At 57.9% G+C, this 12004-nt stretch overlaps 5 protein-coding genes across 5 annotated transcripts; all 5 read right to left on the minus strand.

Annotated features, from left to right (window-relative positions):
* Positions 1–439: 439 nt before the first annotated feature.
* On the minus strand, positions 440–2410 carry CHGG_03523 (uncharacterized protein; the record flags this gene model as incomplete). The annotated part of the gene is made up of 2 exons (XM_001230038.1): positions 440–2110; positions 2183–2410. The coding sequence occupies 2 exons, from the start codon at positions 2408–2410 to the stop codon at positions 440–442; spliced, it is 1899 nt and encodes a 632-aa protein (XP_001230039.1).
* Positions 2411–3880: 1470 nt separating this feature from the next.
* Positions 3881–4408, minus strand: CHGG_03524 (uncharacterized protein; the record flags this gene model as incomplete). Its single annotated transcript, XM_001230039.1, has 1 exon — positions 3881–4408. One exon carries the CDS (start codon positions 4406–4408, stop codon positions 3881–3883), a length of 528 nt encoding a protein of 175 aa, XP_001230040.1.
* A 707-nt stretch (positions 4409–5115) lies between these two features.
* CHGG_03525 (uncharacterized protein) lies at positions 5116–6027 on the minus strand (the record flags this gene model as incomplete). The annotated part of the gene is made up of 4 exons (XM_001230040.1): positions 5116–5280; positions 5345–5688; positions 5752–5845; positions 5902–6027. 4 exons carry the CDS (start codon positions 6025–6027, stop codon positions 5116–5118), a joined length of 729 nt encoding a protein of 242 aa, XP_001230041.1.
* An 823-nt stretch (positions 6028–6850) lies between these two features.
* On the minus strand, positions 6851–8751 carry CHGG_03526 (uncharacterized protein; the record flags this gene model as incomplete). Its single annotated transcript, XM_001230041.1, has 4 exons — positions 6851–7479; positions 7584–8058; positions 8210–8532; positions 8592–8751. The coding sequence occupies 4 exons, from the start codon at positions 8749–8751 to the stop codon at positions 6851–6853; spliced, it is 1587 nt and encodes a 528-aa protein (XP_001230042.1).
* A 1810-nt stretch (positions 8752–10561) lies between these two features.
* Positions 10562–10927, minus strand: CHGG_03527 (uncharacterized protein; the record flags this gene model as incomplete). The annotated part of the gene is made up of 1 exon (XM_001230042.1): positions 10562–10927. The coding sequence occupies one exon, from the start codon at positions 10925–10927 to the stop codon at positions 10562–10564; it is 366 nt and encodes a 121-aa protein (XP_001230043.1).
* Positions 10928–12004: the final 1077 nt, after the last annotated feature.

Raw genomic sequence — 12004 nt, forward strand, 5'->3', positions numbered from 1 at the left:
AAAAAAGAATGGAACCAAAACTACAAAGGAAATTAAGTCAAAGTGTATAAGGTATTCCGCACCAACACCTCCGGCCGGCCAACCCAAACCCAGCCCGGCCCAAACCCAAAACCCAACCAGACCCTCGAACCACCAAAGCCAAGCCACGCAAGCAAGGTATCCGCATCAACAAACAGAGAGAGAGGCTAAAAACCAACTGCGTCAAGCCAACCCCACCTACCTAGCCCTCTCGCGCGTACCGCCCCAACATGCGAGAGCGAACAAGCACACCTCGGAAAACAGCCTTCCTCCCAATCTGGCAATAAACCACTCCCTCCGGCGCTAGACCACCTTCCTTGGCTTCCTAGACAACGCTCCTCCGTCACAAACCCCCCTCCTCATTAACCCCCTCGCCAGCCAACCCATCATCCATAACCAATAAGTAAGTCCCCCATCCCCATCACCAAGTCTCCCCCAAATCCTCCAACACCCTCGACCCCGCCCCGGTCCCACCACTCGTCCGCCGCACCGACCCCGACAGCGACGCCGACCCTCCACTCAACCGCCTTGACCCGGGTAACGGAATTCCCGTGTGCGCCCCCGACCCGCCATCCGCCTCCCCGCGCCGACTAAACGTTCCACGGCGGCTCGGCGTGCGCAGCTTCTTGGGGCTAACACTGCCCACGCTGACAATGCTAGTATCGCCGGCGTCAAAGGACTCGTCCGCCTCCTCGGCCGTCGGCGCCGTTGCCATGCTGCTGGCGTAGCTCATACTACCGCTACGGCCGTGGTGCATGCCGAGGCTGCTGCGCGGCCGGCCGGGCCCGCCGGTGGCGGCGAGCGGGGTGCGGTTGTTGGAAAGGCCGGCGCGGCTCATGGGTCGGGGAGGTAGAATGTTGCTGCTGTGGCTGTTGCTGGAGTGGTGGTGGGAGTCGTTGCGGCTTGCCGGGCGGGCATAGTTCGAGAGGCTAGCTCGGCTACTGGGTCGGGGGAAGTCGGGTTCGTTGTTGGTGTTGGTGGGGTTGCGGTTGGGGAGTGGGCCGAAGGATAGGCGCGAGACGCCCGACGTGCTAAGCCGGGGGACGTGCTTGTTGGTGCTGGAGGAGAGGCTGCTGTGGGACTCGGATGGGGCGTGGCGGGAGTGGGACGGTGTTTCGGAGGCGAAGCTGGCGGCGCTGGAGGAGGCGGTAGACCCGCCGGTGCGCTTGCGGCTGCGGATTGTGATGCTCGATGGCATTGCCGGGCCTTGCGGGGATCTACGCGGTGGCGAGTCGATAGGTGGCGCTGCTGGCAGCTTGGAGCGCGCAGATTGCACGCGGGCTTCGAGCCGTTGCATCTGAGCGGTGAGGGTGCGAATATGAGTGAGAGAGTTAGAGCCCTGGACGGCGCGAGAGGAGGCGCGCGCGGCAGCGGACGATCGGTGGGCCGGTGTTCGCATCGCAGTGGATGTGGTCACCGCGCGTGTTGAGCGGGTCGAGGACGTGGACGCCGTAAATGTCTTCGGTTTCGGCGTGATGCTGCTCTCGGCCGCCGAGGGGAGGCGGCTCCGCCTTTGAGCGGGAGTCTTCAGCCCGCCCACCTTGGGTAAGGGCAGGGAGACATCCGACATGGGGGGCGAAGGTGGACCTCGGAGTTCTGAAGTGGTGTCCGCCGCAGAGAGCGATTTAAGATCCGGCGGTGTCATAATCATCGGAGAGCTCGCGGTCGAGTGCGGGGAGTTGCAGAATGATGGTGACCCGGGAATCGAGGAGATGTCGGTTGAGATGCTCGAGAGGTGCCTAGACTCCTGCTTCTTGATCTTGTCCTGCAGGATCTCGGCTTCGATCTTTAGGTCGGCGAGTTCTTCTCGCAGTCGTTGTGTCTCGACCCGTAGTTGTTCTCGCTCCTGCTCCCCGATCTTGATTTCCTCCTCTAGCATCACGCCCCTTTCGATCGAGACATTGTACTTGGATTCGAGATCTTCCAGGGACGAGGTGGTAGTCCGCGCCTGGCGTTCGAAATCATCGTTGGCCACTTCGATGTCGCGGAGCCTTAGCTGAAGCGTCCTGTTGGTGTCGCGGAGGGTCGTAATCTCCTTCTCGAGGGTGTTTTGGGCTCCGTTGGCTTCTGTCTTGGACTCCTTGTATTTGCGCTGCAGGGATGTGTTAGCGAGATGGCCTCACGACCGGCGATCTTCCAAAACGCAGTGCGGGAAAAGGCCAACCTTCCACTCCTCCACCTCGAAACTCAGGCCCTCGGCCTTCTGCCGCAACGACCGCTCGCGCTTGTCGGCCGCATCTAGATCCTTCTCAAGCTCGGCTTCTAGTTCCTTGCTGGAGGCTTGGAATTCCGACAGCTCCGCCTCCAGCACCTCGTATTGCGCCTTGTACCACGCCAAGGCATCCTCCACGCTGGTTCCTGCCCTAGGGGGTGACGACGGCGGCTCGGACATTTGGCTGTTTTACGCTGCGGAGCGGTGCGCTGCGCGGTTTCGCATGTGTGAAATCGACGTAAGGAAAATTGGTGAAAAAGAGCGTTGCAAGTTGGTGTAATTGGCTGTCGCAAAATCGCAACCAAACAAAAGGAAATTCGTCTAACTATCGTTATCGTTAAGCGATTCGGATCCTAAGTCTTCTCCCCTGGCGGAAAGGGTGTTGTTTGTGGGGAGGCCGTGGCCGTATATCGCTCGCAGCACTGCGATTCTGGCGAGAGCTGGGTCAACAACCTCCGCCTTTTGGTGCGACCGACACACACAACATACCCGACAGGGGCGTCGTCGTCGAGATTTCGGTATCCGGGCGTGCGTAAATGGCGGGCTGCAATTCCGCCGATGGTTGTCGTCGTGTGGTCGCTGCGCGCGACACTCTTACCTACCGGTTGCGCGGTTGTCGTCGTCGAAGTCGAATGCCGGGTTGTCGATGTCAGAGGAAGGAGGATCCCCTTCGAGCGAAGGGTGTTGTGCTTGGCATTCCGTTGTCACACCTCCTTGGGCTCACCTGGTCGTCGCATGCGCTAACGATTGGCGCCCTGGCAACCGTGCACGCGGGTGGGGCAGACTTGGCGGGTTTGCAGGCCCCGCCTGACAACTCTGCATGCGTCTCCTTTTGTTGACGATTTTGTGGCTTTCCACAAAAAGGGACGAACCCTTCCCTTTGCAGAAATGCGATTATTTATTTACAGTAGCAGCAGCAGCGACTCGTTGACATTCGCAGCGCTTTCATCAGTTGGGTTTGCACCAATATCTGTGCTAATAATAGCATGAAGGCCCTCATTTCAATCCATGGGATTGTCATGCCGATTCTTTACCGTTGAACCGCCTCCGGTTCCACACCGCTTCGTTCGGCGCAGGACTCGCAAGCTGAAACATGCTTGGCTTTTGCCGAATCGCGATGTCCTGCAACCTCGACTGGAGCGTGCACATTCTGTAGTGTACCGTTCCCGAAACCATCGAAGGGATCAGCGCATTTTGCTCGTGATGGGTGTCTTCTTCTCCTGCCTGTGTAATGTCTATGCTCTTTGCCGCGCGTTCAGATCATGACATGTCGGCTTCCCGAGTCCAGAACCATACCCCACCAAGGGTTTCATCTCCGTGATGTGTGAAAACCGACAGAAATCAGGCCGTGGAGTGGCCAAAATAATTACCGGTCATGGCTCGCGCTCGAAGAAGCCGGCCACCCCCCCAAGCCCTCCAAAGTTGCCGTTTGGCCAAAGTAGGCAATTTAGAGGGCTTCGCGCCTTGACTCGGGACAGCTAGTTCCAGAGCCCAATCCAACCCACCCTGCAACCCGCCCCCCTCCGTCACATCCATCACAGCCCATACTCCCGCGCCATTCGTCTTCGCAAACTGCATGCCCGCCGCGAAATGAAACAGCTTCGCGAGCCACCACCATCCATCTCCTGCCGACTATACTCGACCAACCTATCATACAACTCCCCCAACGGGCACCACCACCCTCTGAATATGCTCCCCATCCTCCAACCTCTGTTCAGGCAATTCCTCCCCCTCCCCCAACCTCACCTCCACCATCACCATCTTCATATTCGCACTACTCAATCCCGGATCCGCCGCCTGCACGGGACTGACCCCCACCACGGCGCACTCATACCCGGTCTCCTCCTTAAACTCCCTCACCGCCGCTTGCTCCGCCGTCTCGCCCTCGTCGACCAGCCCCGCCGGCCATTCCACCGTGAAGGCGTCCAGCGGCGGGCGGTACTGGATGACGAGCAAGGTGGAGGGCGGGCGCGACGGGTGCAGCAGCACGTTGCCCATGGCCACGGCGTCGACGCCGGCGGAGCGCGCGCGGGTCTTGCGCGCCGCGCATTCCCAGGTGCGTGGCTGGCCGGTTTGGTCGACGTAGGCGATGCGTTGGAGGGTGATCCATTTTGCGTCGGTGGTGGGGAGGTCGGTGATGGAGGTGATGGTGGGGGTTTGTTGTTGGGGTTGGGACATTTTGGGTTTGGGGTTGGGTTTGGGGTTGGGCTTAGTTTTGGTGGGGTGGGGGGGTTGTGAGGGGTGGTGGTGGCTAATTGGCGGTGGCCGTGATAGTTGGCTTGGTGTTGCGTCTGGCTTGTTTAGTTTGTGGTTGTTGTTGACGGAGCGGGTGGGGTTGAGCTGGTCGGCTGATGAAAGTGAACGTAGGAATGAGGGGCAGTAGTGATTTAGGTGAGTGCTTGCAGGAGTTGCAAATCTCCAGGCGGGGCGGAGAGAGTGGAGACCCCGCATGTGTGAGGTGAGTGAGTGAGGTGAGTGAGTAAAAGTGTAGCTGCGATTTCGAAAGAATGCGGCCCAGATTTAGGTATTCCTACAAAAAGCAAACAGAACAGGCACGAGAAAATGTGTTGACGATGTTTCATGGGAAAGAATACCAGATCAGACGCTGGAAGGAATCTCCCAGGCACACCACGAGTTCAGGCCAGGGGTTGTTGTGTCCCATGACATCATTCTCTGGGTTAGGGTTGTTTGGCTCAGGGGCTCAGGGGTCAGCACGGGGCACCAAGGCGAAAAAAGGAGAATGGTCAAGAGGTACGAGGGAGGCAAGGAGGGCATTAGTGAGGCCATATGGTATCGTTGGTATTGTGTGCACAGCTGGCATTGCCTACATTAAGCCAAACACCCAACCCCACCCCTCCTTCTCACCGTCCAATAGCCACACCAATCTAGAAGTAGCTCGAGTCGATGACGGCCGGGCCGGGGATCTTGTAGTTGCTCAGGTCGCCGCTGTAGATGTCGATGAGGATGCCGGGGTCCGAGGCGCTGTACGCACCAGGGAACTTGACACCCGCCGGGAGCTGGCCACCGTCGCCACCAGCGACCTTGATTTGCTGCAGTTGAAACCATGGTCAGTATGACATGCCCCCGAATCTCGCCGAGAGGGTAGAAGCTTACGTAGCAGCTCATGTAGAACTGCGCACCGCCGCTCTGGCCGGCAGCGTGGAGGGCGATCGCCTCGGCGCGGACGAGGTAGTCGCCGGCGGGGATCTTGCTGGGGAGCTTGAAGGTGCGCTTGCCGCAGTTCGAGTTGAGGAGGTCGGTGCCCCAGGTCTTGGCGCTGGCGTCGTAGCCGTACTCGTCGACCTTGAACCAGTCACCGCCGCCGTTGGCCGAGGTGGCGTCGTCCACCTTGCTCATGTACACCATGACGGGGCCGAAGTGGTTCCCGCCGATGGCCTCGTTGCTGCAGGACCGGTCGTTCATCTGCGCGTGCATCTCGACGGTGAAGTCATCGCCAGCTACAAGAAGAGATATGTCAGCCGACAGCGGGAGGGACAGTGGATGGGGGGCCCAGCACGTACCGTTCACTTCGCAGACCTCGGAGATGCCAGAGGTGCCGCCAACGTTGCAAACGATGTCAGCGCTCGTCACGCTCGTGACTGGCGAGTTGTTGGGCTGCGATTCCAAGTTAGTCATCGGACCACGCGTGGCTTGGTAAGAGGAACACCCACCGGCATGCGGGTGCATTTTGTGTCGAAGTCGACCCCGGCGCTGCCCGACTGTTGGAAGATGGAGTGAGCGGCAGCGTACTGGGCCAGGAGGCCAGTCGCGAGAAGAGCGGTGCTGGTGGTCTTCATCTTGGGCAACTTGCGAGTCGAGCTGGGTGAGTGCAGGCAGAAGAGGGGGAACGTGTGGCTTGAGGTGATCTTCCTCCAACCTAGGATATGAGCGACAGAGGCTCCCTAAATATACCTCACAGAAGGCCATGGTTCCCCGGAATCGATCCCCCCAGATCTCGGTACCAAACGTCCCGTTGAACCCATTCCCAAAATGCCTCCATCATTTACAGACTTGGAACTGTCAGCCTGCGCTTGCTTGTCGATATTGGATCGACAGGTAGAACGGCCCGTGTATCAAAGTACCCCACAACCCCCCTCGTTCCCGCACTGGGCGCAGTTGAGGAACGATCGACGAAAAGGCGGCTCAGGCCAGGATGTCGTTGGCTGGCAGCTGTTTATGTGAATCAAAACTGGGTCCGCCACGCGCCATTGCGGCCGGGAAGTGCGGCGCTGGTTTCCCCAGTCGGGTCCGATCGTCTCGGAAGCCTTCTCCATGCCCAGCTTCGGTCCCACCCGCGCCCTCCATTTATCCACGCAACGGGAGCGCGGACGAGCAGATCTTGGAACCCAGCTAAGCGGGCCGAATGGGGAGGATGACGACGGAGGCTTCATTTGACGTCCCAAATTCGCAAACCCCCATGCACACAAGAATGCAATATGCAACGACGTTGCTGTCCTGCGGCAATCATGGCTCGCATTTCCCGGTCACGCTCTCGAGACTAATGCATTTCTGAAAGCCATCGCTTGCCTCTCTCCGGGGGGCCCCGGTGCGCCAAACACCACGCTAACCAGGTTCTGTCTCTACCTATGTATGGACATAACTTCGTGCCTCGTACCCATCTTAAGAACGACGTCCCGTCACCAAATCCACGTCCATGGGCTGGACCCGCTTTGTCTTCTTGAAGAACTTCCACCAAAAGATATTAATCACATACACCGGAATGCCAATATACGCCGTCAAGAACTTGTCGACCTGAAAGTGCGGGATAAACGCCGAGTACCCGCTGAAAATAATAACCAGCATGGTGATGGGCAACGCAATATACGCGCCCCACGGCAGCAGGATATTCCTATAGGGCATAACCGAACGCGGGACGCCCTGCGCCTTCATGGCATTGATCATAGCCAGGTAGCTGACCAGCACGGCGACCCAGTTGAGCGCGCCAAAGACGGTCACCAGCGACACAAAGTACCCAAACACGGTGGCGGCCGACTTGGTGGCGTTCATGAAGCCGAGCGCGATGAAGATGGACGAGAGGGCAACGGCGGGGATGGGCACGCCGCGCTTGTTGGTGCGCTGCATCAGGTGCGGCGCCTGGCCGTCCTTGGCCAGCGCCCACACGGTGCGCGACGCCAGGTAGATGTCCGAGTTGGCCGCGCTGATGGTGAAGATGAGCAGCAGGCCGTTGACGGCGTCGTCCAGCTTGCTGACGCCCGCGATTTGTGCGGCTACGACGAAGGGGGATGCCACTGTTGCGGGTGAGGGCAACGGTTAGTATTGCTTGGCTGGGTAGAGGCGGGGGAAATGGGGTTTAGGAGGAAGGAGGAGGAGGGGGGAGCGGAAGGAAACGTACATCCACTGGTGCCCTTCTTGGTGGCGTCGAGCAGGATCGGGCTGTTGTAGGGCACGGCCATGCCGAGGACCAGCACGCCGGCGACGTAGAAGAAGACGATCCGCAGGAGTGTCTGGTTGACGGCGCGCGGGACGTTCTTGCGGGGGTTGGGGGTCTCGCCGAAGGCCACACCGACCAGCTCAGTGCCGAGGTAGGCAAACGTAGCCTGCACCATGCACGCCCAAACGCCGAGGAAGCGGCCGGTGTCACCGCCGATGACGGTCGTCTGGCCAGCCACTGTCGCTGTGTACGGGGCAAAGGCGCCTGGGTTCTGCCAGAAGTAGAAACCGGTGCGGACGTGGCTGGGGCCGCCGCCGAGCGCGATGATGAAGCACAGTAGGATTAGCATCAGGATGACGAGGGCTTTGACCAGCGACATCCAGAACTCGGCTTCACCAAAGAAGGAGACGTGAATCATCTGTCTGAGAGTCAGTGCCTGGAGGATCCAATGATATAAGGAAGCGGGGTGTCCATACATTGAGGAGGATGATGCAGATGCCAAAAACGACAATCCAAACCGACACGTTTATATCTGGTCGCCATTTCTGCAGTAAGATTCCCGTCGCGGTCAAATTGTTCGGTAGTACGATGACGTATTTGAAGAAGTAGTTCCAACCCGTGGCGAAGCCCATGGCCGGGTCGACGAAGCGTGATGCATATCCGGAGAAACTCTTTTTCATTGGCAACCAGGCGCCCATCTCTCCAAGCGCGACCATGACCACATAGACGACGAAGCCCATGAAGGCGTATCCGATGAGGAGGGATCCGGGACCGAACTTTAATGATGTGCCAGTGCCAATAACAAGACCTGGGCGCAATGCGTTAGCGGCTGTAAGTCGCATCTCGGGGTGCGCCTGCGGCGTTTGGCGACGCTTACCAGTTCCAATGGCGCCCGCAATAGCCATCATGTCTACCTGGTGTCAGCCTGGGGTATCTGTCAGTTCTCCTGCGACGCAGGTGATCACGTACTTAGTTGCCGAGCCTTCATTCCACGGTGCAGGTCATCCTCGGCCCCTTCCTCGACGGTGCCCTCCTCGCCGCTGCTTTGGTCCCCTTGCGACACATCTTGCACAGGTGCTGCTGTCTTCTCGCCCTGCTCATCACTGCGCTTCCTAGAAAATATCGCCATGATGCGCTCGTCGTGTCGCGCGAACCGCCCACGGTCACGCTCTGCCGGAGGGAACGCAAGGAATCCTGGGTCAAGCCGACTGCTGTAAAGGAACCGAAAGCCGACACGCTGAAGGGGAGAGGACCTGGTAGGAGAATGAAGGGAAGATTGTGGGGGGCGGGATCGGGGATTATTAATATGTGAGATGCAGGCGCGCACAGGAAGAGAGAAGGCTATCGTCGGGTGCCTGTTCGGTCTGCCAAAGTGGAACAAGCCGGTGGAACAACAACGCGGTGGCCAGGATGGGATGGTTTGGAAAGGCACAGTTGGCTGGGCCAATGCTGGGGACGACCAACAGCATTCGGGAGCCCCAGTGACATCTGATAACGTGCAACCTGCATGGCACTGCTCCGGCTCATCAAGGTCGCATTCCACCCCCGGTCCTAGTCTGTTTTCGCAGGCGTCATCGATAACAGGAGCATGGGAGGGAGCCGAGGAACATGGGTCTCATTCAAGGCTGGATTGTGCGAGGGCACCGGCCACCACCGGGTGGGAGCGGGAGGGTGTCAGGGTGCGAGTCTTCTGGAAGCCCTGCCTGCCTTCGGGCTACCTGCGGTGCTGCACATACACACATGGTAATTCGGAAGGTCGCACATCGGTGCAGGTGGAGAGAGAGCTGCACCGCTCGCATCCCTCGGTGTCTCAAAGAGCAACGACCCCGGCGCATCCCCAAATGGTGCAATTCTTGGCGTGTGGACAGACAAGCCTCGACAAGCTTCGGTGGCTGTGACGGACTGTTCTTGGCTCCGCTTGGCTGGAAATTAGAATCAGGTCGGAATGGAAACGCAGATCCTCCCTGGCAGAGGCGTTGTGAGATCAGGGCCTTCTGGGCTCACTTGGCTCACCAAAACACGGCACTTCTGGCGACTCGCGGGGATCTCGCCGAGCTGTGTGGGGAAGCCAAGGCGCGCTAAGGCAAGGCGGGGCAGCGGATGAGGAAGGTGCTCACGACCGCAATGGAACCTGGCACGCCTGAGCATCACTCAGCGACGGCGACGCGGGGCGCAGAGCTGGCAAGCCTTCCAGATTGCGTGGACGAGGCCTGGGGTACACCGAGCAAAGCCAAATTGGGCGTCCGGTGAGAAAATTGAACCATCTGGTGACCTGGGGCTCACTCCACTTGAGAAATTCGGGGAAGTTCAACTCGCGCCTGGTGATGCAGGGTCTTATCAGCCCCAAATTGAACATAGATTTGCAGTGTTCGTCGTGCGGTTAGTCGCACATTTGCTGGCTCGGTCATTGTGTCAGGGCTCCTGCGTTGCGCCATGTGGGCTGAGTGCGGGGAGAAAGTCTCGAGTTTTCATGACAGCAGCAAGGATCTGGCTGGGAAAATGGGTCGGGATAAGAATTCGTCAACACTAAGTACAGTCATCCGACACCCAAGTTTCCCCTCTCAAAATACAATACAAACATGGCGTGAGGGAAAGAAACGAGAACGGCCAACCTGGGAGGCTGCAACCCTTCTCGGTGTAGACCCCACCGCCGTCGCTCCTAGCCTGCCCAGGCGAGGCGCCACGGCACCCGGCCTTGGCAAAAGACTTAACCCGACGTCGATCTTCCCCAGACTACCAACTCCCCAAACATAGGTGCCTATACAACCTTCAACTTCTCGAAGGGACGGAAAATCACGCCGAGCTCGGTACAATACGTCTATGGGTCTTCCGCTATTTTACACTTAACTCTGGCCACCATTCCCTCCTGCTTCCGTAGCTTCGGTCCCTCTCTCACGTATCGACGTTACTCCCGGCCGTCTTAGACACGGGCCAGCCTCTCAAAGAACCAGGGCCACGGGCCTCTCCTGGTTGAGGTGGTCCTCGTACGTCCCAATGTCGCTGGAAAATCGGAGCGACGCCACGGCGAGCTTACAGCAAGGCCGACGCTTGCCCTTACGATCAAACTTGGGGTTCTTAAAATGTGCCCAGGCGGCCTGGGTTAGCCCGAGGGCCAAGGTGCGGATGGTTTGAAAGTCCAGATCGCGAGCCCAGGGAGTGCTGGTTCGGACGCGCTCCCAAAAACGAGGCTCCATGCGAGACCTAGCCCACATGCCATCCCGCTCGACGTGGCAAGTCTCCTTGAGCACCGCGTCGTGTAGCATTTCCTGGTCCAGGCTCTGACCTGGGCCGTCAGAAGGGTGCATGTGGACGATACGAGATACGACGAGAACTCGATCTTGATCCGTTAAAAAAAGCTCATCCACGTCGATTCTAAGCCCCGAAAGCCTGGAGAGCATCCTCTTAAACGATTGGCGTTTCGACATGATGCAAGTGAGTCCAAATTGTCCTGATGTTGCGCTGGTAGGAGGGCGGGGTCAATGATTCGAAGATGGTTGCATGGCAACATGTTAGTAATGTACGTGTCACTTCTTTGCAATGACAAGAGCCCAAAAATTACAAAGAGAATAGGTGAAAAGAGAGACACCTGAAAAAGTGATGTATCGGGACTCTTTTGTATTACGTTCTTCGATGGGGTTGCGGGTTGCAACTTTTGAGATCGCGTTGACCAGAACAAAAACTTCAAGTGAGAAGGTTGCGCGGGGAACATCAGGCTGGAATTTTGCAACAGCAGGTTAATTAATGGGCACACAGTTTGGCCAAGGGCAGCCAAAAGGGAAAAGGAAAGGCCGACATGATCTTGATGGCAGTGCCTGGCATCGGATGAAAGTCATTTTTGTTTGGTGCGCCATAGAGCGTCACATGGGCGCCGTGGGGTTATAGGTTCTGTTCTCAGAGACCAAAATCAAAACAAATTCCAAGTGGATGGCGCAGTGGTGGGTGGTTGTTGCGTGCGGTTAAATCTAAGGTACCTGATACAAACTAATCCCTCGCGAGGAGCTCTCCTCACTCAGCCACCTACCCACCAGAGTTCGAGTTGTGTTTGGCGCATTCAGATATTCTTTTTACTTTTTTGCCTTTTTGCTCCCTTTTCCCCACTCTTGAACGCTCTGCTACTGCTGACTGACGCGACGACCCCAACGACTACCGGTTACGTTGATCACTTCATCTTTAATTAAGAGATCTCTTAATTAATGAGTTTATTAAAGAGATCTCTTAATCAACTAATGAGTTTACAGAATGAGCAGAACAACATAAATCTGAGATGATTTCTCGGTTCATTCTTTCTCCGAACCTCATCCTCAATCTCTCTCTGTTTATTTAGCTTCCATGCTCCAGCTACGCCCGGGCAAACTTCCCTTCCCCGACCATGTTCGTCTCTC

This window comes from Chaetomium globosum, genomic scaffold (assembly GCF_000143365.1).
Source record: "Chaetomium globosum CBS 148.51 scaffold_2 genomic scaffold, whole genome shotgun sequence".
Taxonomy (NCBI): domain Eukaryota; kingdom Fungi; phylum Ascomycota; class Sordariomycetes; order Sordariales; family Chaetomiaceae; genus Chaetomium; species Chaetomium globosum.